Here is a 23,758-nt window from a genome sequence, read left to right as displayed (position 1 = left end):
TGGTCTGGTGAGGGCCACAGGGGTGGAACCCCGGTTGGGCCCGGGGCCGCTCAGCACCTGCTGGAGGTCAGGGCCACCAGTGCCTGTGGGGGCTGGGGACCAGGGCTCCTTCCTGCAAAGGCTGTCTGGAGAGCTGTTTCCTCACTCTGTAGGCAGGGCCTGCCCAGGGAACCTGTGGGGCGTGGGGCCTGCCTGGGCCTGGCCAGGGCTTGCCAGGCTTTGGGGCCTGCCCAGGGCTTGGGGCCTGCCGGGTTTGGGGCCTGCCCCGGGGATCCGGGCCTGCCCAGGGCCTGGAGCCTGCCGGCTCTGGGGCCTACCCGGGGCCTGGGCCTGGTCTGCCGCTCGGGAGCCTGCCGGCTCGGGCCTGCGGGTCAGGGCCTTCCCCGGGGAGGTTGGGGGGGTGGGCCGGGGCTCGGCTGGGGTCAGGGCGGCCCGCTCCGCCCCGCCGGCCCGGCGCCCCCTCGCGCCCCGGGCGGGCCCTGCACGTCTCGCGAGCGGCCCGGAGCGGCGGGGGAGGCGGGGCCGGGCGGCCGGGCAGGGCCGGGGCGGCGCCGAGGCCGGGCCGGAGCGGAGCCCGAGCGGAGCGGGGCGGCGGCCGGGCGGTGGGGGGTGGGGGGGCGGGCCGGCGGAAGATGGCGAACGTGGGGCTGCAGTTCCAGGCCAGCGCCGGGGACGCGGACCCGCAGAGCCGGCCGCTGCTGGTGCTCGGGCAGCTGCACCACCTGCACCGCGTGCCCTGGAGCTACGTCCGCGGGAAGCTGCAGCCCCGGGTCACCGAGGAGGTGAGCGGGCCGCGCGGCCGCCCCGAGGCCCCGCCCGGACCCCGTGGGGGCGCGAGGCCAGCCCGGGGCGGTGCGGGGGGGGCCCGGGAGCCGCCCCCAGGCTCTGCCTTCGAGGGCCCGCGCGGCCCCTGCGGGGGGGGGCGCCGGCCGCCCGCTCCCGGAAGCCCTCCCGGCGGCACCCGGGGTCGCAGCGTGTGAAGCCCGGCGGCCCCCAGCCTGGCCTTTGAAATCCGCACGGCTTAATCGCACAAGGGTGGACCGGTGCCCGCAGACACACTCGCTGAGCTGCGGCGAGAGGCCACACATCTTAATCACCGCCCGTGGGTGCCCCGGGGACGCTGCAGCCGCGGCCTGTCCGCCCGGCCAGCGAGCGCATGCAGGGCCCGGCTGCCGGCGTGCGGGCTGGTGAAGTCCTATGTCTGTGTCTCGTCTCTCCCCTTCCCGTCCAGCTCTGGCAGGCTGCTCTAAGCACGCTCAACCCCAACCCCACGGACAGCTGTCCCCTGTACCTGAACTGTGCCACCGTGGCCGCGCTGCCCTCCAGGGTCAGCCGGCACAACAGCCCCTCGGCCGCCCACTTCGTCACCCGACTGGTGCGCACCTGCCTGCCACCTGGAACCCAGCGGTGCATTCTGGTGAGTGCCCGGGGCCGTCCTCGCATCGTGGGGAGCGTGTGTCCCCGTCGCTCAGCCCTGGTGCCGGCACAGCACCCCGGCTCATGGGACCTCCAAGGCAGACGTGCTGCCACAACCCATGACATCATAAGCCCTGCTTACAGATAGGGAAACTGAGGTCGAGGGACCAGGCCATTTGCCCCAGGTCAGTCTTGGTGGTAGATCTGAGACCCAGACCCAGATATCCTGAGCTGGTGCCCCTCCGCATGCTGCTTTCCCGTCTTGGAGGCCGTCTGCAGCAGGTAGCACACGTTTTCTTTCTCCCGCCGTGAGAGGTGGCTCCGGCAAGGTCCCCGTGTGGCGGCTCTGCTGGGGCCCTAGCTCTTCCCTGGGTGTGGCTCCCGCGGGGCTGCCCCTGCTCAGGGCTCTGCCCCCCTGTGCTGCAGATGGTCTGCGAGCGGTCCGATGCCTTCGCCTCTGCCTGCGCCCTGGCCCGGGCCTTCCCGCTCTTCACCCACCGCTCCGGGGCTGCGCGGCGCACGGAGAAGAAGACGGTGACGGTGGAGTTTTTCCTGGTGGGACAAGACAACGGGCCTGTGGAGGTGTCCACTTTGCAAGTGGGTGTCCAGATGTTCGCCCCGTGTCCCCGGCCAGCATGCGCTGCGGCCACTGGAAGGGGGGGTGGGCAGCGGTCTCTGTGCCTTCCCGACCCAGGTAGCCAGCCCCTCCCTCGGGGTGGGACTCCTTGTCAGGATTCAGGTGGTCTTTACCGGGCACCGATCCAGTGCCGGGCCCTCTCCTGTTTTAGCCTGAGCATCCTCTCCGCGCGTGTGTCCGTTCCCCTTCGTGGTGAACTTTTACGTGTTGTTCCGTTGGATCTTCAGAATAATCCTTTGAGGCCAGCCAGGCTGGGAGGGACTGCAGGCTAGGAGTCCTGGTCTGGGCTGACTGGTGGGTTCCTTCCCCGTGGCAAGTGTCCCAGACCCCATGGCCATGGCCTCACCCTCTCCACCCCCACCCAGACCCGGGCTGTCCTTCCTACCCCACCCCCCACCGCTGTCCCACGCCGGCACCCCTCACCTCCTCCACCTGGATTCTTCGCTGTGGAAGCAGAGCGCATGCTTCCGGCCCTACCATCGTGCAACGGCTCCTCTCCTGGCATTGATCTCCAGACTTTGAAAAAACACGGTCTAATTGCTTTGCCTTTCTTAACTCTTTCTCCCTCAGCCCACCAAAACCGAGTTTCCGCCCCACATCCTGACATTGTTTTTTAGGGCCTTGTCTGCTGGATTTGACGACTTGTCATCCCTCTGGAAGGGTCTGCCCGGCCCAGAGTCCTGCGTCCTTCCCTTGGCCCTCCAGCCTGCCGCCTCTCCATCCCCGTCCCTAGTGCTCCCACACTCCACCGTCGTTTTGTCTTCTCTGCGTTCTCGGAGCGCCTGTGGGCTCCATCCCACCGACGGGCACCGACGACCATTGTCCCCTCTAGCTGCAGAGCTTTCTGCGGAGTTCCAGACCTGAGCACACCCGGGACTGCCCCCCGCCCCCCACCCCCGCGCTCTCCAAGCCCTTCTCTTCCCTTCCCGCTGACCCTGGTGGACTTTCTGTCCTCCTCAGCCTCCCTCCCCAGCTGCTTCTGCTCCAGGCCTGAGCGGTCTCAGTCTGCCATCGGCCCGCGCCCCTTCCCCAGAGGCAGCTGGCCAGCTGGCTGACATGGCCTCACCCGCGTCAGTCCCTCTGCCCACCGAGTGCCGTCCACACGGACGCGACGCATCTCGGCTTGGCTTCTGTGCCCTGCCCTGGGGTGGGAGCCTTGGGAGGGCAGGGACCTGGTCTCTGGTGTGGTGTGGGCCCAGTATGTGATGAGGGCCAGTGGGTGGGTGAGTCTCCTCGACCCTCACATCCAGCGTGTCCTACTCTGCCACTGCCATTGCCTTGCGGCACTCCCCACTGCGTCCCGTGGCTCTCCTGGGCCACCGGGGCAGCCCCCTCACTGCTCTTGCCTCCAGATGCCCCCCTCCATCTCCCTTCCCACCGCCGCTCGCAGCCCGCAGCTCGCGTAGACAGCCCTAAGAGGTGGGACCTGCTGTGCTCCCCGTCATGGGGCTGAGCAGACCGAGGCAGCTCAGGGCCATTAGGTGACTCACTGGGGCCACACCGGCAGGGGACAGAGCCAGGTCTTCACCGCTGCCGCCATCTGCCAGCCCTCTTGCCCGTCTGTCCTGGCTTGTGAGCGCGGGAGCCTCAGGTACCCCGTGTGGCCTTTTCCATACTACAGAGACCTCATCAGCCCCTCACAAGTCCTCTGCCCCCTGTGGCCTCTCACGCCCTCCTCTGCTGTGGTGGTTAATGGAGTGAGGTGTTAGAATTCTCTGCTGGACAGGAGTCCCTTGGACGCCTTTGAATTCCCAGGGTCTAGTGTGGAACCTGGCACACAGTAGGTGCTCATGGAGATGTGGATGGAATGATTGAATGAACGAATGATCCATCCTGGGGGACAACAAGGCACAAGCTCTTCCCCAGGGTCTCGGGGCTCTTTCCCCAGGTCATGGTGCTCTTTCCCAAGGTTTTGGGGCTCTTTCCTAAGGTCATGGGGCTCTTCCCCCAGATTGCAGGGCTCTGCAGTGGTGGAGGGGCACTGGGCGCCTCCCCCGGGCTTCCCCACAGGGGCCGTGTGCCCTTTCGCCCAGCCAGGCAGTGCCGGGGCCTCTGAGCCCATGCAGGGCTGCGAGGTGAGCGCCCAGCCCCCTTAGAGACGAGTCTTAGGGCCCTGATGCACTTCCCAGACAGCGGCCACAGGCTGGGTCAGAGACGAGGGGTGGATGGGCTCCGTGACACCCCCACACAGGGACCCTTGACGTCCCAGAGGAGAGCCCACTGTCAGGCGGCAGGGACCACACCGTCCCATTTCATATCTGAACTGTCAAGTCCTGCGTCTCTGCCTTTGAGGCTCGGGGCTTTAATTACCTTGGGCGGGCAGAAGCTCTCCGAGCTCATCAGCAGGGCCTGGGAGGCAGCCGGGCTGGTGCAGTGGACCCGGGGCCGGCCCTCGCTGACCCTGGGGAGCCAGGACGGCAACGATGAGCTCACCGCTGTTTGCACCCCGCCCCCCGTGCGGTTTTGCTCTTTCAGTCTTGCCTCTTCCCTGCGCGCCGGGAGGGGTGGCTGGACACCGCGCGTCCGACGCTTGGCAGGGGGTGGGCACCGGGGCAGGGCAGAGGACAACGAGAGCAGTAGGAGGCAGACACGAAGGAGAAGGCAAAGACCTTCCAGGGTCAGCGCCGAAGCGAATGTGGGACACAAGTTCTTTCCAGAAAGTAGGGGTGGGGCCGTAGAGGGCGGCCAGTATAGGGCCTCGGGCGGCCCCCGTGTTGGAGCACAGACGCCCGTCTCGAGGGCCTCCCTGGTGCCAGGCAGAGTGCGGGTACGGGGCTGGGTCTCTGCTCCCTTCTGGGCTCTGGGCCGCTGCACGAGGCAGGGTATGTGCGCTCTTCCCTCTGCACCCTGTGCCCAGAGCCGTGTGGCATCGGGTGGCCGGGAACACAAAGGCGGGGAGTCTGTGATGCGCTTCCATGGGGCTCACGTGAGGAAAATGCCACCCCCTGGCTGGAGGGCCACAAGGGGGCCAGCGGGCCTGGGGACGCAGGACGAAGAGCACATTCCCTCCTTTGGGAGGGTCCAGAGAAGCTTCTGGAGGGCACAGCCTTTAAGAAGGACCACAGAGGAGGACTGGGATCCTGACCAGAGGAGGAGGGCGGACGTATGGGTCGGCTGTGGCAGCCACAGGCAAACCCCGCGGGCGGACCGGCTTCAGCATCAGGCGTCTCTCCCGGTTCGGTTCCGGGGCTGTCTGAGATCGGGCCGGCTGTGATGAGGACTCCCTCCCCGCTTTGCGTTTGCGGCGGTGGCTTTCTGGCTGTGCCCTCCCTACCCCTTCCTTTGAGGACGCTCATCCCATGGTGGACCCCACCCTCCTGACCTCACAGAACCTGAGCCTCTCGAAGCCTCCTGCAGCCATCACATGGGAGGGGGCTTCAGAGGAGTTTCAGGGCGAGGCAGACATTCCCCTCATAGCAAAGGACAGCACTTCCCCCGAGAGAGGATGTGGGACTTGCAGATGCCCAGGGCGCACTCAGGGCCAGGCAGCGGGCCACCTGCCCCCAGGGCGAGGGGAGTGAGTGGCAGAAGAGGCCTGGGAAGGAAGGCGGGCCTCACGGACAGCGGCTGGAGGTGCCAGGCTGAAGGGTTCTGGTGTCACCCGGAGGCGAGGTGCAGAGCCATGTGGAACTTTCTGTGGCTAGAAGTGGGGGGGTCACAGACGCGGGGGAGACAACAGCAGGTCACGTGAGTCTTATCTCCGCCTGACCTCGACGCCCCATCAGCAGCCCTGAAAGCACCCCCCCCACCCAGTGACATGTACTGCTACGATCCCATGGGAGCAGACCAGGAGGGACAGCCCTTCCTGCCGGGTCCCAGGTCCCAGTGACAGCCTCTGGTTTCTCTCCCCCAGTGCTTAACACATGCCACGGAAGGGGTGCGGCTGGCCGCCCGCATCGCGGACACTCCCTGCAGTGAGATGAACACGGACACCTTCCTCGAGGTTCGCGGCCCCGGGGAGCCGTGCCAGGGCGGGACCAGGGTGGACGAATCCTTGGTAGACGCCAAGGAAGTCAGGTGATAGCCCGGGCTGGAGGCGACCTTGCCCGGGGACACCTGGGGCTGCTGCGGACGGCGTCCTGCTGTCCACCTCGCTGGGAGGGGCCCCAGGCCTCCGCGGATGGAGAGAGGACCGCGCCTTCTCCTCGAGGCCTCTCCGCGGGACCGCAGCCACGTCTGCGGGAAGTAGTAGCTGTTCGGAGGGTGAACCTTCTGTCCTGGCTTTAATCGCGCTCCCGGCCCGGCGAGCGGAGGCCCTGGCTTCTGGGCCTACTCCTCTCGGCTCCCCCTGGCCCCGAGCCTCACCCTCGCCTTGACTTAAGCCCTCTTCATGTGTCTTCATGTTGTTTTTTCCATGAACGTGTCCAGGAGATTAAGAAAGTTGGGAAGGACCTGGGCATCACCCCGACGATCATCCGAGACGAGCAGCTGAAGGCAAGAGGATTTGGAGGTGGGCAGGGCTGGGCCTCGCGGGCCGTGGCCTCAGGACGGGTCCCGGGCACCGGGGGTGGCAGGGTGGCCGTGGGCCATGCCTGGGTGGCCTCCAGCTTCCCATGGAAGGAGCCAGCTTTTGTCCGACCCCAAGGCCAGACCTCGGGAAGCAGACCATCCTGGGGGAGAAAGGAGCGCTGATTCAGATTCTGGAAGCTGCGGTGTCCAAGTCCTTCCCCGGCCCACTCTCTGTCCACGAGGGCTGCCGTCCTGGCTGCCCGGGCCAGCTCATAGGACCCTTCTGCTCCTTGCTCATGTAAGCCCACGTTCACATCAGGGCCTCGTATCACGGCTCTCTTTCTCTGGAGTCCTTCCCCGAGATGCTCTCACAGCAGGGCCATTGTACCCTGAATGTCTTGGGTCGAATCCACCTCTTCAGAGGGCCTTTCCTGATCACCAGACCCATCTTCCCTGCTCTACCCCCAACCCCCCACCGCCCAGGCACTGGAGGCATGGTGACAAGTAAGATAAGGCACTTTCAGTCTGGCTGGGGAAGAGTCACCTCATTCCTTATCTATGGCTACCAAACAAATTACCCCAGAAGGAAGTGACGGAAGGAAACACACAGTCTGGTGGGTGGGGAATGAGGCATGGCTGGGCTGCGTCCTGGGCCCTGGGTCTCTCCCAGGCGGAGACCAGCACCTTGACCAGGTCTGCTGTCATCTGGAGGCTCAACTGGGGCCGGTGATGTGGTCCCAGCCAGTCTCTCTTGCGGTGCTGTCACCTGGCCTGGGGGCCTTGTTGGCTATTCCTGATCCCCTCAAAGCAAGCTTTCTGGGTGAGGGAAAGTGAGCAAGCAAGAAGGAGGCAAGGTCTCTTTGGCAACCTAGTCTCGGAAGTGGTGTCTCATCACTTACGCCATATCCAGAAGCAAGGCGCAAGGCTCCATCCATGCTGAGAGGGGACCCCGGGGGCAGGGATCGGGGGGGGCGATCCTCGAGGGGCCTGCCGCACAACCAACACAAACCAACAAGTGGAGGGAGAGGTTACGAACGTCAGGGAATCTTCACGAGGAGATGGCGTTCACAGCGGGTTTTGCAGGATACATGAGCGTTTGTCGGGCGGCCATCATCTGCTCTCATCCTGACGTTAATGATCGTTCAGTTCGCTTCCTGGGGGGCCCTGAGGCCTGGTCTCTGCCCACAAGAGGCTTTCTTGAGAAGACGGGGCACGTACACCCCGCAGTGAGGCAGAGGTGGGAGCGGGCTCGGAGAGGGTGGTGCGGCGCCGAGTGCACAGAGGGCTCAGGGAGGGGGGAGGGAGCGTGGGCTGGAGTGGCCTTGAAGCATTATCCAAAAATCATTTCATTCTGCAGTCCTGTTCATTTCTTTCTGGGAATGATACAGTTTTTTTTTTTTTTTTTCCTCAGCGGGTTTTCTTGCCTAACGATACTTCACACAGAATTCGTTTGCAGTCCCAGAGCATTGGAACTAATTTGCATTCCCCGATCCCACGCTGGCCAGGGGGCAGGAGAGGGGGCAGGGAGCTCGGGCGGGGACTGTACACGCTCCAGGAGAAGTAGTCACACGCCAGCAGATATTTCTGGGGGGGAGCTGTTGTTTTTGGGGGGGCCGCTGGGAGTTGTCTGCTCAGTTCAACCTGAGCCCAGCTGACCCTCTCCCTGTGCTTTCTGCAGGAATCTATGGTGTTGGCAAAGCTGCTGTCCACCCCCCCGCGCTGGCCGTCCTCAGCCACACCCCGGAAGGAGCCACGCAGACCATTGCCTGGGTGGGCAAAGGGATCGTCTATGACACCGGGGGTCTCAGCATCAAAGGGAAGGTGAGCTGCGGGGGCCAGGGCTTGGGCAGGGCCCCTGGGTGGGGAAGGCTCTCGGTGGCCTCGTCAGCTCTCAGAGGCGCCAGCGGAAGACAGCGGGCAAGGTTTCTGGGGCCTTGGCGTACATCTGGGAAAGGGGTTCAGGAAGAGTCGGTGGGGCCGATTCCTCGCCAGCAGGGGCCATAGTATCTCGTCTGTGCTCCGAATAGGGATCTGGAAACTAAAAGTCTGGACAGGATCCAGAGAAAAGCAGAAGAAATGATTAAAAGGCTGGAAAACGAGCCCAAGGAGGCACGGTTCGAGGAATCTTGATTCTGTCTGAAGAAAAGGGTGTGGGGTGGCGTCCCCACGACCATCAGGGTTTCCGCAGACAGAATGCTTCGTGCAAGTCTGCACGAGCCCACTCGGAGAACGGGTCCCCGGTGAAGGCCACGGGGCTTTGGCCCCACAAGTAAGCCACCTGCTGGTGTTCCCGTGAGGCCCGGTGGCAGAAGTCTCTCCTACCGGGGGCCCTTATGCAGGGTCATCTTAGGAGGCTGGGCCACAAAGGGCTCAGCTCTGCCTCTGAGCTGCCTGCCTGCCTCCTCCACCCCAGCACATCCGGGCCTGCTGTGTGCTGGGGGCCGGGAGGGCCCCGGGAAGAGGAGGAGGACAGTCTTCATCTGCTCATGTCACAAACTTGGGTTGAGCAACACTGGGCACTGGGCCTGGACTGGGCTCTGCAGCGCCAAGACCGAGAAGGGCTGGGAAGGAGCGGGCGTGTGAAATCTGGGCCCCAGGAAACCAGGAAGAGGAGAGCCAACCTTCGCAGAGAGAAAGCTCTGGAAGACAGAGGACAGGCTAAGCTCATGCAGAGTAGTCGTGGAGAGCTGGCAGTTGGTGCGGTGCCCAAATGTGTCCTGTTGGCCCAAGGGCTGGTCTATAATTTGAATTAGATACCGACATGTAAAAAACGGGAAGAATTCTCACAGAAGATGGGCTATCTGACTTTTTGTAAACTGAGGCTATCCGGTGGTGTGGGCCATCCACCTCCGCCTGGAGGCCTCCCGCTGGAGCCAAGAGGCACTTTCTGACCTGGCCCTGGTATCGGTCGCTATTTCGGGGAGATTGTCCACTACCATTTGCACCGCTAGCCTGTCTGGTCCATTTGGTACCTAGAGTGGATGGTCTGTTTGTTTGTTTTTTTTTAACATCCCTCCTCCCATAAACAGCAGGATTTTTAGGGCTGATCGGGAAATGATTCAATAGTAAAGGTTAAAAACAAACACCAATAGTGAATTCACCTTTATTGAATTCCGTACATATTATCATGCCAGGCAAAAAAGGGAAATAAATATTACAGGGGCACCTGACCAGTCCTGTTGGTGGAGTCCGTGACTCTTGATCTCGGGGTTTTGAGTTCAAGCCCCATGTTGAGTGCAGAGATGACTTAAAGATAAAATCCTTAAATAAGTAAGTAAATAAATATTTAAATATTATTGTACACATAAAACAGTAATAGATCAATACTTTCAAATCACATTCATGTGATTTTTTTTGGATGGAAAGAACTTCTGCCTCCCTCTTGGTCTCTTGTGGTCAAGGGCATAGGTTTCAGCTTCTGTTTGAAAGCCGCGGCTTCCACAGATTTGTCAGTGACTTCCTCAGAATTGGTCTTTTGCACCTCTCTACGCGTACGACACGGACAGAGCTTGGTCGGTCTACCTGCACTCATGCTTGATCCGAAAACACTATTAATGTGAATTAGGACGTTGCCATCGCATGAAGCGACCTGTACAGGGTACCCAGGAAAAGTCCTTCATGTAAGGATCACTTGGCAGAGACAGCCCCAAGCCCTGTTGCCCAAGGAGCTCCAGAAATCGTGATGCTGTCCGTGCGTTCCGTTTCTAGCGGCCTTCACGTGTCCGTGGAGTAAAATGTGTTAACCAGGAGTCCAGGGGCTCCCGTAGCCGGAGGGAGGCCGGGAGGCCCCAGCTCCCTGCACCCGTGGGCTTGCTCGGAGTCACTGTCGGAGGCAGGACGGTGCGGCATCACGGCTGTGTAGACTGGGAGTGTAGACGCTGGCCTGCCCCGCAGGCACACCACGTAGCCCCCGCCTGTCCGGCCAGCCCTGTATCTGGCAGAGGATAAGCGGTGAGATAGTTGGGTTTGAACCTCTTGTCTATATGATCAGAACTCACTTAGATTTTTCGGGAGAACCATTTCACCCCTCATGACAGCAGGCTGACTGACTTTTAGCAGAGGAATTACTGTTTTCAGACCCCACAGCCAGTGCGTCCCTCTGGCTGCGCCTGGTACTGGCCAGCCCTCTCTCATCCACCATGCCGGCTCTTGTCCCTGAGGCAGCAGAGCACTGGCGGGTAGGAGTCCCAGCTCCTTCCTTCTGCAAGCAGATAGATGCTGGCTTGCTGGAGGGCCAGTGTGAGAAGCAGGGGCTCCTGAGAATGAGTCCTTTTGCTGGGGACACCAGACCATTCGGTCTCCAAAGACTTCAAAGGCAAATCAAGATCAGTGGGAATGCAGGTCTCAAATGTGTTAAGTGTCAGGACCCCCTTTCTTTCTTAACAAGCACTGACCCCAAGGGGATTTTTTTTTTTTTAATCAGAGTGGTATTTAACAGACGTTGATGTTTACCCTACTAGAAATGAAGACTGGGAAAGATACTTAATAATCTATTTTAAAATAACAATGCAAATCCTTTGCATGTTCATGTAAATAATATAACTTTATGAAAACAACTGTATATCCCAAAATGAAAACACACGTGCCAAGAGTGGCGTGGTTTTACGTCTTGCTGATCTCTCCCTGTCAACCTCGATAGAAGACAACCGAGATCCTGTGTCTGCCTCTGCACGGCGTCTCTTGTGATGTGTTCTCTGAGTTGAAAGACAAAAAGAAAATCTGCTCTCACTCACTTTGTAGCTGGAAAAGGCAGAAAGAGTTTAGTGCCCTTTAGAAGTAACTATGGACATTCTTCTTTGCTATTACACCAAAACTCGACAAGCGTGAGTCTCTGAAGGGTGAGGGACGGTGTGGGATCAGAAACCATGGCAGTGACCCTTTGCACCCTGTTACTTAGTAACTACCGTCCACCTTGAACCATGACAGCGTGATTGCATAATACCATGCATGGGTGACCCGAAAGACCTCGTTCATGGAGTTACTCAGGGCCTCCAAATTGTGGCCCAACACAGGGTAGTTTTAAAAGTCACAGTTGGAACCACTATCCGTTTACTTTTAAGAATCACTGAGTTTTCTGTTACGGAGGCAGAAAATACAAGTTTTTCAAAATGGTGATTCTCTTGCTTGAAATCTCGAATTTTCCCCCCGGCACCAAGTATTGTCTGCTATTCTACTAGAAATGAAAGGTTCGCTTTGCTCTTTTTTTTTTTTTTTTTTTTACTTTTTAAAGATTTTATTTACTTATTCAAGCGAGAGAGAACGCACGAGCAGGGTCGGGGGAGAAGGAGAAGCAGGGTCCCCGCTCAGCAGGGAGTCCGATGCGCGACTTGAAACCAGGGTGCCAGGATGGTGACCTGAGCTGAAGGCATGCACTTCACTGACTGAGCCACCCAGGCCCCCCTTAGCTTTGCTGTTTAAGAAAATGTCCGCAGGACACCTGAGTCCGAATAACCCGTCCCGTGTCAGTTGTGCTTTGAATCGGGGGAAACCGTGTTCTGGAGCCCAGAGCCCAGCTGAGCGGAGCCCCGGCAACTGTCCCCAGCTTCCACTCGGAGCGCCCGGCCGGGGGACAGCGGGGGCTCTCTGCGCGCTCCGTCTGGTCTGTCACAGGGAATCTTGCAAACCGCGGCGCTCCGAGGTTGAGCTTTGGGAAAACCTGCCCTTGCAGTCCTTCGGCGAGGAGGCCCGAGCCGCGTGGGCTGTGCTCGCTTTCCCTGGAGGTCAGTGGCGAGTCCAGGGTCCGTCCCTGCCGCGGCTGCGACCCGCTGTCGCTCTGTTGCATCGTGGGAGTGTCAGCCCCGCGACCCAGGCAGGGGACCTCCTCGTGTGACTCCGGAAATCATCTCTTTCGTAAAAATAAGAGCAACACGGCAAAGCTCGTGCAGTCATTGAGTTACACTTGCCGCCTGGCGTTTGTTCCGGCCCCGGCGGCAGCGAGACACAGTTGCCGTGACCGACTCAAGCTATTCTGCAGGGGCCGTTCGCGACTGGTTTGATTTCCAGATCTGAGGCCCCGTTTTCCCCATTTAAACAATCCTGCGCTTTCTCGCCGATTAGGTCAAAGAGACAGCTTATTTTCGATAGTGCTAGCTGGGTCGTTTTCACTCAGCTTAATTATGAAAGCAGCTCGGTTTATGTCTAAAAATACTTTCCATTAAAACGCGAGGCTTGTGTCATCCGATAAGGGTTCGAAAAAAATCACTCTGTCCATTTCAAGCCCAAATCCTACATCTGATGACCTGTTGTTAATTTAGAGTATGAACTTGTCAATTAGAGCTGGGAACCTATAAAATGTAAAAATGCATAACCACTCTCAACCCGTTTGTAGAAAATCGCAGCTCCCTCTGCAGCGGGAGGGGACCCTGGGCGCTCACAGCCCTCGTTAGACACCAACAGAGCGCGCGGTGGGGTGGCATCGGACGTGACTGTGACATTGGGGAAGAGTTCACACCAACCTGAGCGGGTTGTGACATTGGGGAAGAGTTCACACCAACCTGAGCGGGTTGTGACATTGGGGAAGAGTTCACACCAACCTGAGCGGGTTGTTTGAGATGGTGACGTCAAGCAGCAGAGAGAGCCGCGGCCAAAAGTGTCACCGAGGCCAGGTGGTGACCACGGCAGGGTGGTCTGCTGTAGAAAGGTGGCCTTGGTGGTGGCGGGAAGGAGGGAGGGACGTGCACGGAGGAGTCTCCGTGGCTCCTGTCAGGGTGAGGGTCCGAGCGTCCTTGTCGGCCGAGGGCTGAGGAATGGGAACCAGGGAAATGGGAAGGCGGACACCACGGAGAGGAGGAGCCAGGCCACAGCCCACGTGGCAGCTCTGGGCAGCTCCCCAGGTCCCCTTCCCTCCCACCTCCGGCTCATCAGGTAGCCCCCCAGAGCCCTGCTCTGGCAGAAAGAGCCCAGCGCCTTTGGCCCTTCTGTCCCACTGCTTCTGGAGACCAGCCACTCGACCAGTGGGAGTTTCTTGGGTTCTGTGGGTCACACAGGTCTGGGGGAGCCACCCCTGGGGGCCGGGCAGGGGCGGGGCACTGTGGCCGGCGGGGCCGACACCTGCTCATGCTCACTTTGTGTCCCCTCCGCGCCCCCCCAGACCACCATGCCGGGGATGAAGAGGGACTGCGGAGGCGCCGCGGCCATCCTGGGGGCCTTCAGAGCTGCCATCAAGCAGGTGAGTGCAGCCCTGCCCCCCTGCTGTGGGCTGTCCCTTCTCCCCCAGGTCCCGACCCCGGTGTCCTGAGTCCCCACAGCTCCGTGCCTCTCCCCTCCTCTCACTGCCACGTTGTGCACCCCTGGGCTCCCAGAGCTTCCTGCCTTCTGCCAGGGCTGCTCGTCCTGTCACCTCTGCCTGGGGGCGTCACCTCTCCTGGGACTGTCACCCTTCTGAGGGTGTCCTCTCCTGGGATTGTCACGTCCCAAGACTGTCACCTCCCGAGGAGTGTCACCTCTCCCTGGGGTGTCACCTCCCATGAGGCTGTCCCCTCTGCCTGGATACACGGCCTCTACCTGAGTGTGTCTGGCCATGCGGGTCACTCAGGGTCTGGCTGTATCAGGCCCCGCCATGAGTGCTTGTTCTGTGAAGAAACCTGACTAAAACCATATGGCAGAGCACGACCACCATGCTGGGCCCTGGACCCCGCTCACGAGCACAGGCCTTCCTGGGTCCCCTTCCCAGTAGTCTTCCTCTGCGTCACCATGACCCCTGAGCAAGGGTTATCTATGGGCCACGTGGTGGGACTGCTGTATGTGCCAGCGGGACCCGGGGCCACCGTCTCCGTGCTCTGCACACCCGCCGTCCGGGGTCCATCACAGCCTGGGGGCAGGGGCTGTCCTCTAACGCACTGCGGGGCAGGGGCCCCTGAGAATCACTACATTTGTATCTTTGGAGTAAATACTCAGTGTGCACTTGCTGGGTTGTCGGGTATCTATTCTCAACTTTCTGAGGAACCTCCGTGCTGTTTTCCAGAGCGGCCGCACCAGCTTGCATTCCACCAACAGTGTAGGAGGTTCCCCTTTCTCCGCATCCTCGCCAGCATCTGTCCTTTCCTGACTTGTTAATTTTAGCCATTCTGGCTGGTGTGAGGTGGGATCTCACTGTGGTTTTGATTTGTATTTCCCTGATGCCGAATGATGTGGAGCTGTTTTCCATGTGTCTATTGGCCATCTGGATGTCTTCTTGAGAGAAATGTCTGTTCATGTCCTCTGCCTATTTCTTGATTGGATTATCTGTTCTTTGGGTGTTGAGTTTGATAAGTCCATTATAGATTTTGGATACTAACCCTTTATCAGATAAGACATTTACAAGTATCTTCTCTCATTCTGTCCATTGTCTTTTGGTTTTATCTACTATTTCCTTTGCTATGCAAAAGTTTTTTATCTTAATGAAGTCCCAATAGTTCATTTTTTAAAAAGATTTTATTTATTTGACAGAGAGATCACAAGTAGGCAGAGAGGCAGGCCGGCGGTGGGGGGGCGGTGAAGCAGCTCCCCACTGAGCAGAGAGCCCAATGTGGGGCTTGTTCCCAGGACCCTGAGATCATGACCGGAGCCCAAGGCAGAGGCTCAACCCACCGAGCCACCTAGGCGCCCCCCAGCAGTTCATTTTTGCCTTTGTTTCTCTTGCCTTTAGAGACATGTCTAGCAAAAAGTTGCTGTGGCCAAGGTCAAAGAGGTTGCTGTCTTTGTTTTCCTCTAGGATTTTGATGGATTCCTGTCTCACATTGAGGTCTTTCACCCATTTTGAGTCTATTTTTATGGATGGTGTAAGAAAATGATCCAGTTTCATTCTTCTGCTTGTGACTGTCCAATTTTCCCAACATCATTTGTTGAAGAGGCTGTCTTTTTCCCATTGGATAATCTTTCCTGCTTTGTCGAAGATTAACTGGCCATAGAGTTGAGGGTCCATTTCTGGGGTCTCTATTCCATTGATCTGTGTGTCTGTTTTTGTGCCAGTACCATACTGTCTTGATGATGACACCTTTGTGATAGAGCTTGAAGTCTGGAATTGCAAAACCACCAGCTTTGGTTTTCTTTCTGAACATTCCTGTGGCTATTTGGGGCCTTTTCTGGTTCCCTACAAATTTTAGGACTATTTGTTCCATCCCTGTAAAAAAGTTGATGGCATTTTGATAGGGATTATATTGAATGTGTAGATTGCTCTGGGTAGCATAGACATTTTAACAATATTTGTTCTAATCCGCGAGCATGTAACGTTTTTCCATTTTTCTGTGTCTTCCTTAATCTCTTTCATGAGTGTTCTATAGTTTTCTGAGTACAGATTGCTTTCTTCTTTGGTCGGGTTTATTCCTAGGTATCTTATGGTTTTGGGGGCAATTGCAAATGGGATCAACTCCTTAATTTCTCTTTCTTGTGTCCCATTGTTAGTGTATAAAAATACAAATGACTTCTGTGCATTGATTTTATATCCTGCCACTTTGCTGAATTCCTGTATGAGTTCTAGCAATTTGGGGTGGAGTCTTTTGGGTTTTCCACATGGAGTATCACATCATCTGCAAAGAGTGAGGGTTTGACTTTACTTCTTTACTTACTTCTGGATGCCTTTTATTTCTTTTCGTTGTCTGATCATTGAGGCCAGGACTTCTAGTACTATGTCGAACAGCAGTGGTGAGAGTGGACATCCCTGCCATGTTCTTGACCTTAGGGGAAAAGCTCTCAGTCTTTCTCATTGAGAATATTTGCTATGGGCTCTTCATCTATGGCTTTTATGATATTGAGGTCTGTTCCTTCTATCTCTACACTATGAAGAGTTTTAATCAAGAAAGGATGCTTTACTTTGCCAAATGCTTTTTCTGCATCTGTTGAGAGGTTCATATGGTTCTTGTCCTTTCTTTCTTTCTTTTTTTTTGTACTAATGAATTGTTTCACAGTGATTGGGATGTGGAACCAACCTTGCAGCCCAGGAATACATCCCCCTTGGTCGTGGTGAATAATCCTTTCAATGTACTGTTGGATCCTATTGGTCAGTATTTTGGCGAGAATTTTTGCATCCGTGTTCATCAGGGATATTGGTCTGTAATTCTTTTTGGTGGGGTCTTTGTCTGGTTTGGGGATCAAGGTCACGCTGGCCTCTTAGAAAGAGCTTGGAAGTTTTCCTTCCATTCTACTGTTTGAAACAGCAGAATAGGTATTAATTAACAGAATTAACAGAATAGATATTAATTCTTATTTAAATGTTTGGTAGATTTCTCCTGGGAAGCTGTCTGGCCCTGGGCTTTTGTTTGTTGGGAGATTTTTTGATGACTGCTTCAGTCGCCTTGCTGGACATGGGTCTGTTCATATTTTCTATTTCTTCCTATTTTAGTTTTGGTAGTTTATACATTTCCAGGAATGCATCCATTTCTTCCAGATTGCCTAATTTGTTGGCACATAGCTGCTTGTCATATGTTGTTATAGTTTTATGTCTTCAGTGTGGGTTGTGCTCTCTCCTCTTTCATTCATGATTTTGTTTATTTGGGTCCTTTCTCTAGAGGCTCCACTCTTAATTCCTAAGAATCGGCACAACTGTAAGTAGGAACCAAGCGTTGACTAAATAAGTAAGTGGGGGAGGGGAGCACTGTTTCTCCAGAGAACCTCCCGGAGCCGAGGAGGGAGATAGCAAGTCGCTTGGGGGCAGACAGCACCTGCTGAGTGTGGGTGGGGAGGGCAGGCCCCAGGAGGCAGTGAAGCACGAGGTCACTAAAGACCGAGGGTGGACCCCAGGAGTCGCAAATTGAGGGGACTGAGGTGATGGCCGAGTCCATGTGCCTGGACTGGACCCGATCCCCAAGTCGGTGATGACTCCGCAGTGCAGACCAGCACACAGGGCACAACAGGCATTCGCCCTGGAGGGGATGGGGGTCCCAGTCAGGGGTATCCAGGGATCATTTGTACCATTTTTGCGAAATCTTCTGTGAGTTTGAAATTATTTCAACATTAGATACTTTAACGTTTTTTAAAAGGAGAGGATGTGCGATGCAGCGTTGGGCTTGCTGGGAGCAGGGGGCACCTGGTTCCGGGGCGGCCATGACGCTCCAGGCCTCACGTACCTAAGACCTCAGCTGCCTGCAGCTTTGCAGTCCCCCTGGGGATCCCAAGACCTGTGTGTCTCGCCCTTGCACCCCAATACCTGCAACCTGAGCTCGGAAACCCCCTGCTCAAGGCCCATAGCACCCTCTAAGCTGGCCTTCCCAAGGGGGACCCCACACCAGAACAGCAGCCCTCCCAGACCTTCGGAGTCCAAAACTGGGGGGAAGGCACCCGACAGGGTCGGGTTGGGGACCGTGGTCTCTCCTCACCATCCTGCTGTCCCACCTTTACGTAGCGCTTTCCTGTGTTCTGCAAACTCCTCTCGCCTCCCAGCCCAGACCCAACTTGGCTATTTGGGAAGGTTTCGAGGCTCCCCTCCTTCGCTGGTGAGGCCCACCTGCCTCTCTAGCTTCAGAGCCCCAGGGGTCACCCACCTGAAACGTGGTTTCAAGACCACATGTTGTCACAATTCATTTAATCCCAACCAGATGGGCTGCCCAGTGTCGCGGCCCCCGAGAAGCAAGGCGGGGTGCTTTCCCGGGCACTGGGTGTTGGGCTCAAGCTCAAAGCCATCCCTGCCCGGTGCCATGGCTTCAGCCCTTGCCACAGGCCTGTGTGTGCCTTTACCGAGGGCTCTGAACTGGTGGGGGAAGGATCACTGTTGCTGAGGGGCCTGGCACGCCCCATGCCCAGAGGAGACGCGTCCTGGTTATGGGCTCGGGTGTGGGAGCAGAGGACAGGCAGGGACAGGGTGTGGCACCTCTACTCCCCCTACCACGGCCACCTGGGCGAGGCCTGCTTGGGGATTTCTGGGGCAGGTTTAGGACCCGTGTGGGGCGGAAACTGCCTCAGCCTGTTTCATGCACGTCTCTCAATGTAGAGACGTCATGTCTGGGCATCAGAAAACTAACTTCCCACCTCAGTTTCTGTGAGGCAACTCTCCCCAGCCCCCGTGCACCTGTACGTGTGTGGCTTGCTTTTGTGCGGCAGTGCCGAGTGCAGAGGGCTTGTGCAGTGAGAGACACTGATCACCGACCATGGTTTGTGGACAAGAGGCCAGGGTGCTCAGCCAGCAGCCTGGCCCTTGTGCTGGGTGATTGGTTGAGCCAGGATTAAAGCCGGAAGCCCAGCCACACTCTTGGGCTCGTTTCTGCGTTGGGTGGGCTCTGATGGAGGAGATAGAACTCCCCAGCTGGGGGGCTGCCAGGACTGCTCCCCAGGGCTCTGTCTGTCCGTCTGTCCCTGAGGGTAGAAGACTCTGGCCTGTCTTCCCTCCTCCATGCATGGCCACGTGTACCTTGTTCCCTCCAGGGTTTCAAAGACAACCTCCACGCTGTGTTCTGCTTGGCTGAGAACTCTGTGGGTCCCAACGCTACGAGGCCAGACGACATCCACCTGCTGTACTCAGGAAAGTATGTCTGGCTCCCCTCACTCCCTGGCTACCCCTGGGCTGGAGCTGGCAGGGGGCCCATCTCCTTCCCAGGGCTGGGCCGGTCAGCTGGGGCGCATCCCCTGGGGAGGGCACCATCCCAGGAGCCTGGGGAGGGGCAGCCGCATCACCGGACAGGGCGCTGGGCTCCCAGTGTAGGATCCCGCCTGCTTTTGTGGGATGAGCTCATCCCAACCTTAAGGGTGAAGGTTCTTTGTGCATCTGAAGCCCTGCCCCTCCCCCGCTCCCTGCTTGGGGCCCTTCCTACACTTCCCCCTCAAGGTCAGCCCTTGGACTCTTTCCCAGCTATGTAAGGACATACCTAGAAGTCATCGCATCGAAGCTGGAGGAGCAGGTGGCCCAGGTTCACAACAGGAGGGCCCGCTGGGCTCCCTGTGCGAGGGGGCCTGCCCCCAGGGTGACCCAGAGAGGTGCTTCCGTTTTTGCGTTTACCCAGTGCCTGGCATTGTGGGCCAAGGGCTAGCCCAGTGCAGTGTATGCTGCCCATACAACCCTGTTCTATCTTACAGACGAAGAAACCGAGGCGAGGGGCTGGGCGGCTTTCCCTGGCTCCCCCTGGAGGGCAGTGGGGTGGGATCTGCCCCCAGCCCTGGTGCTGCGCTGTCCTAGGCGATGGGCGCGGCCCTGCCTCTGGGAGACTGGGGAGCCAGAGGACAGAGGGCTCTAAAGAGAGTCTCCCCAGTTCCAAAGGGACTCGCTCACAGTGCCCCAGGGAGTGCCATCCCTGAGCTGGGGTCTCTGCTGTGCCCCAGGACCGTGGAGATCAACAACACTGACGCGGAGGGCAGGCTGGTGCTGGCGGATGGCGTGTCCTACGCCTCCAAGGACCTGGGTGCGGACATCATCCTGGACATGGCCACACTGACCGGAGCTCAGGTGGGCCACTTTGACTCCCGGGGGGAGGCGGGGGGCCTGCACCCGGCAGGTGCAGTCCCCTAATCGTCAGGGCCTGGCCGAGGAGGCCGGGGATGTCATTCCGGGCCCCCAGCGCGGTGCAGACAGCGTAGGGACCGTCCTCCCGGGGACGCTCACACTCCTGCTTCCTTCCTTTGCTGCTCGTGGCCTCTCCTGGCTTCTCCATCCTCGGCCTGTGCTCCATTCGGCCCCGCCTCCCGCCCAGGGCATCGCCACCGGCAAGTACCACGCCGCAGTGCTCACCAACAGCGCCGAGTGGGAGGCGGCCTGCGTGAAGGCCGGGAGGAGGTGCGGGGACCTGGTGCACCCCCTGGTCTACTGCCCCGAGCTGCACTTCAGCGAGTTCACCTCGGCCGTGGCCGACATGAAGAACTCCGTGGCGGTAGGTGTGCAGGGCGCCCGAGGGACCCAAGACGTGGCAGCTGTGGGGCCCCAGGTCCACACGCAGCGGGGAAGCATCCAGAGCGGGGACGTGGCTCTCTCTGGTCTCCCCTGCAACGCGTCTGTTGTGTTGGGCACTGGGGGTCCCCGCTCCAGGCTGTGCTCCTTCGCCACTCCAGCATCACGCCAGGGTGAAGGCAGACCCCTTAAACCACGTGCAAGGTCCTCGGGGTTCCTCTGTCCAATCTCCCAGCACTGGGGATCCCCCACCCCCGGGCCTCTTCTTGCAGCCACTAGGGGAGGCGGTGTCTGGAGAGTGAGTGGTCGAGGGGGCACAGGGGCGCCCACTTAGGTCTAAGCGGGAGCAGTCCCAGATGCCCCTCCCCCACGCCCACGCTGCCAGGAGCAGAAAGGTCACCTTGTGTCCTGCTGTCCCCCCAGGACCGGGACAACAGCCCCAGCTCCTGCGCCGGCCTTTTCATCGCCTCACACATCGGCTTTGACTGGCCTGGGGTCTGGGTCCACGTGGACATCGCCGCCCCGGTACACGCTGTGAGTCCGGGCTCCCCCGTGGTGCCCGCCCTTCCCCCCTGCCCCGACCCCGCCGCACGCCCCTCTCGCTGGCCAGGCTGCTCCCACCCTCGTGCATCCGCGGCCGGCTCTGGCTGCTGGTGGAACTCGTCAGAAGCATTACATGTTGGGGTCACACTGCCTATGGCCCAACCTCCACAGGTCGACCACAAGGGGTGCCTGCACCCCCAACCTCTGGTCCCCGCGGCTCCGGAAACGGAGGGGCTGCTGGGTGTCCTTTTCCGGCCAGCCTGTCCTTGCCTGGAGGCCCAGGGCCCTCAGCAACCCCTTTCCCACCCAAGAAGACCCGGGGCTTGGGACCGGCGTGCAGAGCCATTGCGCCACGCTGCCCCCTGCTGAGTCCCGGGACAGGAGAGCGGGAGGGGGACCGTAGGACAAGTGGGGGGGGGACCGGGAGCCCCTGCCCGCAGAGAGGGGCTTGCTGGGGGGGTCCGGCTCTGCCTGGCAGAGGGTTACCAGCCTGCTCTTTGCCCACAGGGGGAGCGCGCCACGGGCTTCGGCGTGGCACTCCTGCTGGCGCTGTTCGGCCGGGCCTCCGAGGACCCCCTGCTGAACCTGGTGTCCCCACTCGGCTGCGAGATGGATGCCCAGGAGGGCGATGTGGAGAGGGACTCCAAGCGGCGCAGGCTCGTGTGAGGCCGGCCCCTTCCCGGCCCCCGGCACCCGGCTCTTTACCTCACTTTGCACTGATGAATTTTAAGCAGTTGGAAGAGGACACCTGAGATAGGCTTTGGTTTGTTTTTCTTTTTAGTTGTCACGGTGATAGAAGCAGCTCCTACTTCTGTCCTAGAAGACAGCTTAGGGTCTGGAGGGTTGCGGGGGGCGGGGGGTTGGGGGAAGCCCTGGGACTTGCTGCCCTTCCAGTGCCCTCCCAGCCTCCCTGCCGGCTTCTGAAGACTCTCCTCCCTCAGCCCCGGGGCCCTGCACCCTTGAGGCTCCAGACACAGTGGGTGCCCATGGCCTTGTCCTTGGCCCCTGGCCCCACACGCGGCCCCTACCTGCTAGAGAGCCCAGGCCCCTCTTCCAGCCAGGGCTGCCACTACCCCCAGGAGCCCTGCCCCTTTGGAAGGGTAGCTGTGACTTGTTTCAGGGACGCAGTCTCACGGCACAAGGGGAGGCTCCGGGCCCTTAGGATACCCCGGCAGTTGAAGTAAATACGGCTGTATCAGGACACCTTGGCCTCTGTCTCCTGTCTTCCACCCGGCGGCCCGCCCGTGGCTCCGAGGCCCTGGGCATTCCCACCTCCTCGAAACCCAGCATCCAGCACTGAGAGGCCGTTGGCGACCTCGCTTTTGCCGCCGCGGAGAGTGCTGGGGCCTGGGAAGGGCTGGGGCCTGGGAAGGGCTGGGAGCGGGGGCCGGAGTCCTCGGGTCCATGGCTGCCCGCCCCGGCTGGCTTGGTCTCCTGAGGCTTCACGACGCAGGGGCTTTGTGGGGGCCTCCCGCGCTCCTGCTGTCTGCAGGGAAGGCTACCCTCCCCGCTGTGCACATCACCAGGCAAGTGCCCTACGAGTCGGGTGTGTCTCCTCCACCCGAGACGTCCCCTGGGCATAGCCTTGGTGCCCAAGGAAACAGATGCAGGAGACTTGCCCTCCCTGGGTCCAGCTGTGGCCGGTGAGGCAGGGGGCCTGGGGGCCAGCCTCCCCCTAGCCCCAGTGAGAGAGCAGGCGGGGCCTTTGTCCCCTCTTAGACTCCATCCCAGTGAGCCTTCGGCGACTCGGGCACCCGCCAGCAGGGAAGAAGCTGCCCATACTTCCTCTGCCGGGGACAGAGGACACAGGTTACGGGCTTTGCCCCGGCCCGCTAACCGCCTCACCCCTCCACAAGCGTCCCCAGACTCCCAAGTCTCTTCCCTCACTCTGGAAATCAAGGTGACTTTTGGGCCTGATCCCAAGCAAATATTTATGAGCTGCCTGCTGCGCTCAGCGCTAGCTGGGCCCGGAAAAGGCAAGGAGCAGCTCTGAGGCCCCAGCCCCGTCTGGGAAAACCACGGCCCGACACGCTAAGTGACAAGAATAGCAGTCACAAGGTGCTAGTTGGGCAGCAGGCTCTGTGAGCGGAGGGGACGCACCCTGGGGGACCGGAGGGGCCAGGAGCCTTCACGGTTCATTAGCCTGCTTAATGGCCTTGCAGTGGGCAGCTCTCTCCAGCTTCCCCAAGATGCCCTGGGGGAGGCAGAGGTCACGGAGGTGGTCTAGCTCCCTCTCCAGGCAGCTGGCACTGTCCGCTCCCCCCACCAGGGGGCTGCAGGGTGCAGGGTCAAGGAGCGGGGATGAACTGAGTCTCCCTTGTGCAGGCACAAAGACAGCCTCAGGGCCAGGGACCCAGCTGGGGACCAGCTGCAGGCTCGAGGTCTAGCCTACACGCCTGGCGTCAGGGGGACTGTGGGGGGTGAGCCAAAGGCCTGGCTTTCCCAAGGGCCAAAGGGCTTTAGGACGGGGCGGCTGCTTCCCGGGGCTGCACTGGAGCCCCAGCAACAGGGTCAGAAGGCGGCCAGCAGTGGGGGGCAGGTGGGCACTGGCGGGTCCACTCGATCATGGTTTCCAGGGAGCGGCCCGGTGAAGACTGCAGCTGCTCAGCTCGTGGACCCGAAGGTGTGGGTGCAGAGTGCCCTTGCCCACACGGAGGGCCTGCCGATGGCGGGGAGACCTGTAGGCGTTAGCACCCCCATCCCAGGAGCAGCGCCACTCCTCTGGGGGGCACAGAGAAGGAAACACTGGCCTCACAGCCCACAAAACCTCCTGCGGGTGGGTCTGGGGGTCCCCAGCGCCTGACCGGGGAAGGGGCCATGCACCTGCCTGGAGCCGAACCCATGTCGCCCTGTAGGCAGGAACGAAGGACGAAATCCTGGGAATGTCCCTTTTGGGAAAAGGGTAGTGGTGGTGGCTGAGAGCCAGC

The 23,758-nt window shown here is 59.6% G+C and overlaps 1 protein-coding gene across 1 annotated transcript; it reads left to right on the top strand.

The window, feature by feature from the left end:
- The first annotated feature begins 551 nt into the window (after positions 1-551).
- On the top strand, positions 552-22,032 carry NPEPL1 (aminopeptidase like 1). Its single transcript, XM_032350206.1, has 12 exons — positions 552-782; positions 1,232-1,417; positions 1,843-2,013; positions 5,907-5,996; positions 6,422-6,503; positions 8,181-8,323; positions 13,593-13,670; positions 18,836-18,936; positions 19,727-19,850; positions 20,095-20,271; positions 20,712-20,822; positions 21,339-22,032. Exons 1-12 carry the CDS (start codon positions 633-635, stop codon positions 21,495-21,497), a joined length of 1,572 nt encoding a protein of 523 aa, XP_032206097.1. The 5' UTR covers positions 552-632; the 3' UTR covers positions 21,498-22,032.
- Positions 22,033-23,758: the final 1,726 nt, after the last annotated feature.

The sequence above is a fragment of the Mustela erminea genome, chromosome 7 (genome assembly GCF_009829155.1).
Source record: "Mustela erminea isolate mMusErm1 chromosome 7, mMusErm1.Pri, whole genome shotgun sequence".
NCBI classification, from domain to species: domain Eukaryota; kingdom Metazoa; phylum Chordata; class Mammalia; order Carnivora; family Mustelidae; genus Mustela; species Mustela erminea.
The sequence above is the reverse complement of the archived record's forward strand: the minus strand, read 5'-3'. Positions and strand labels throughout refer to the sequence as shown.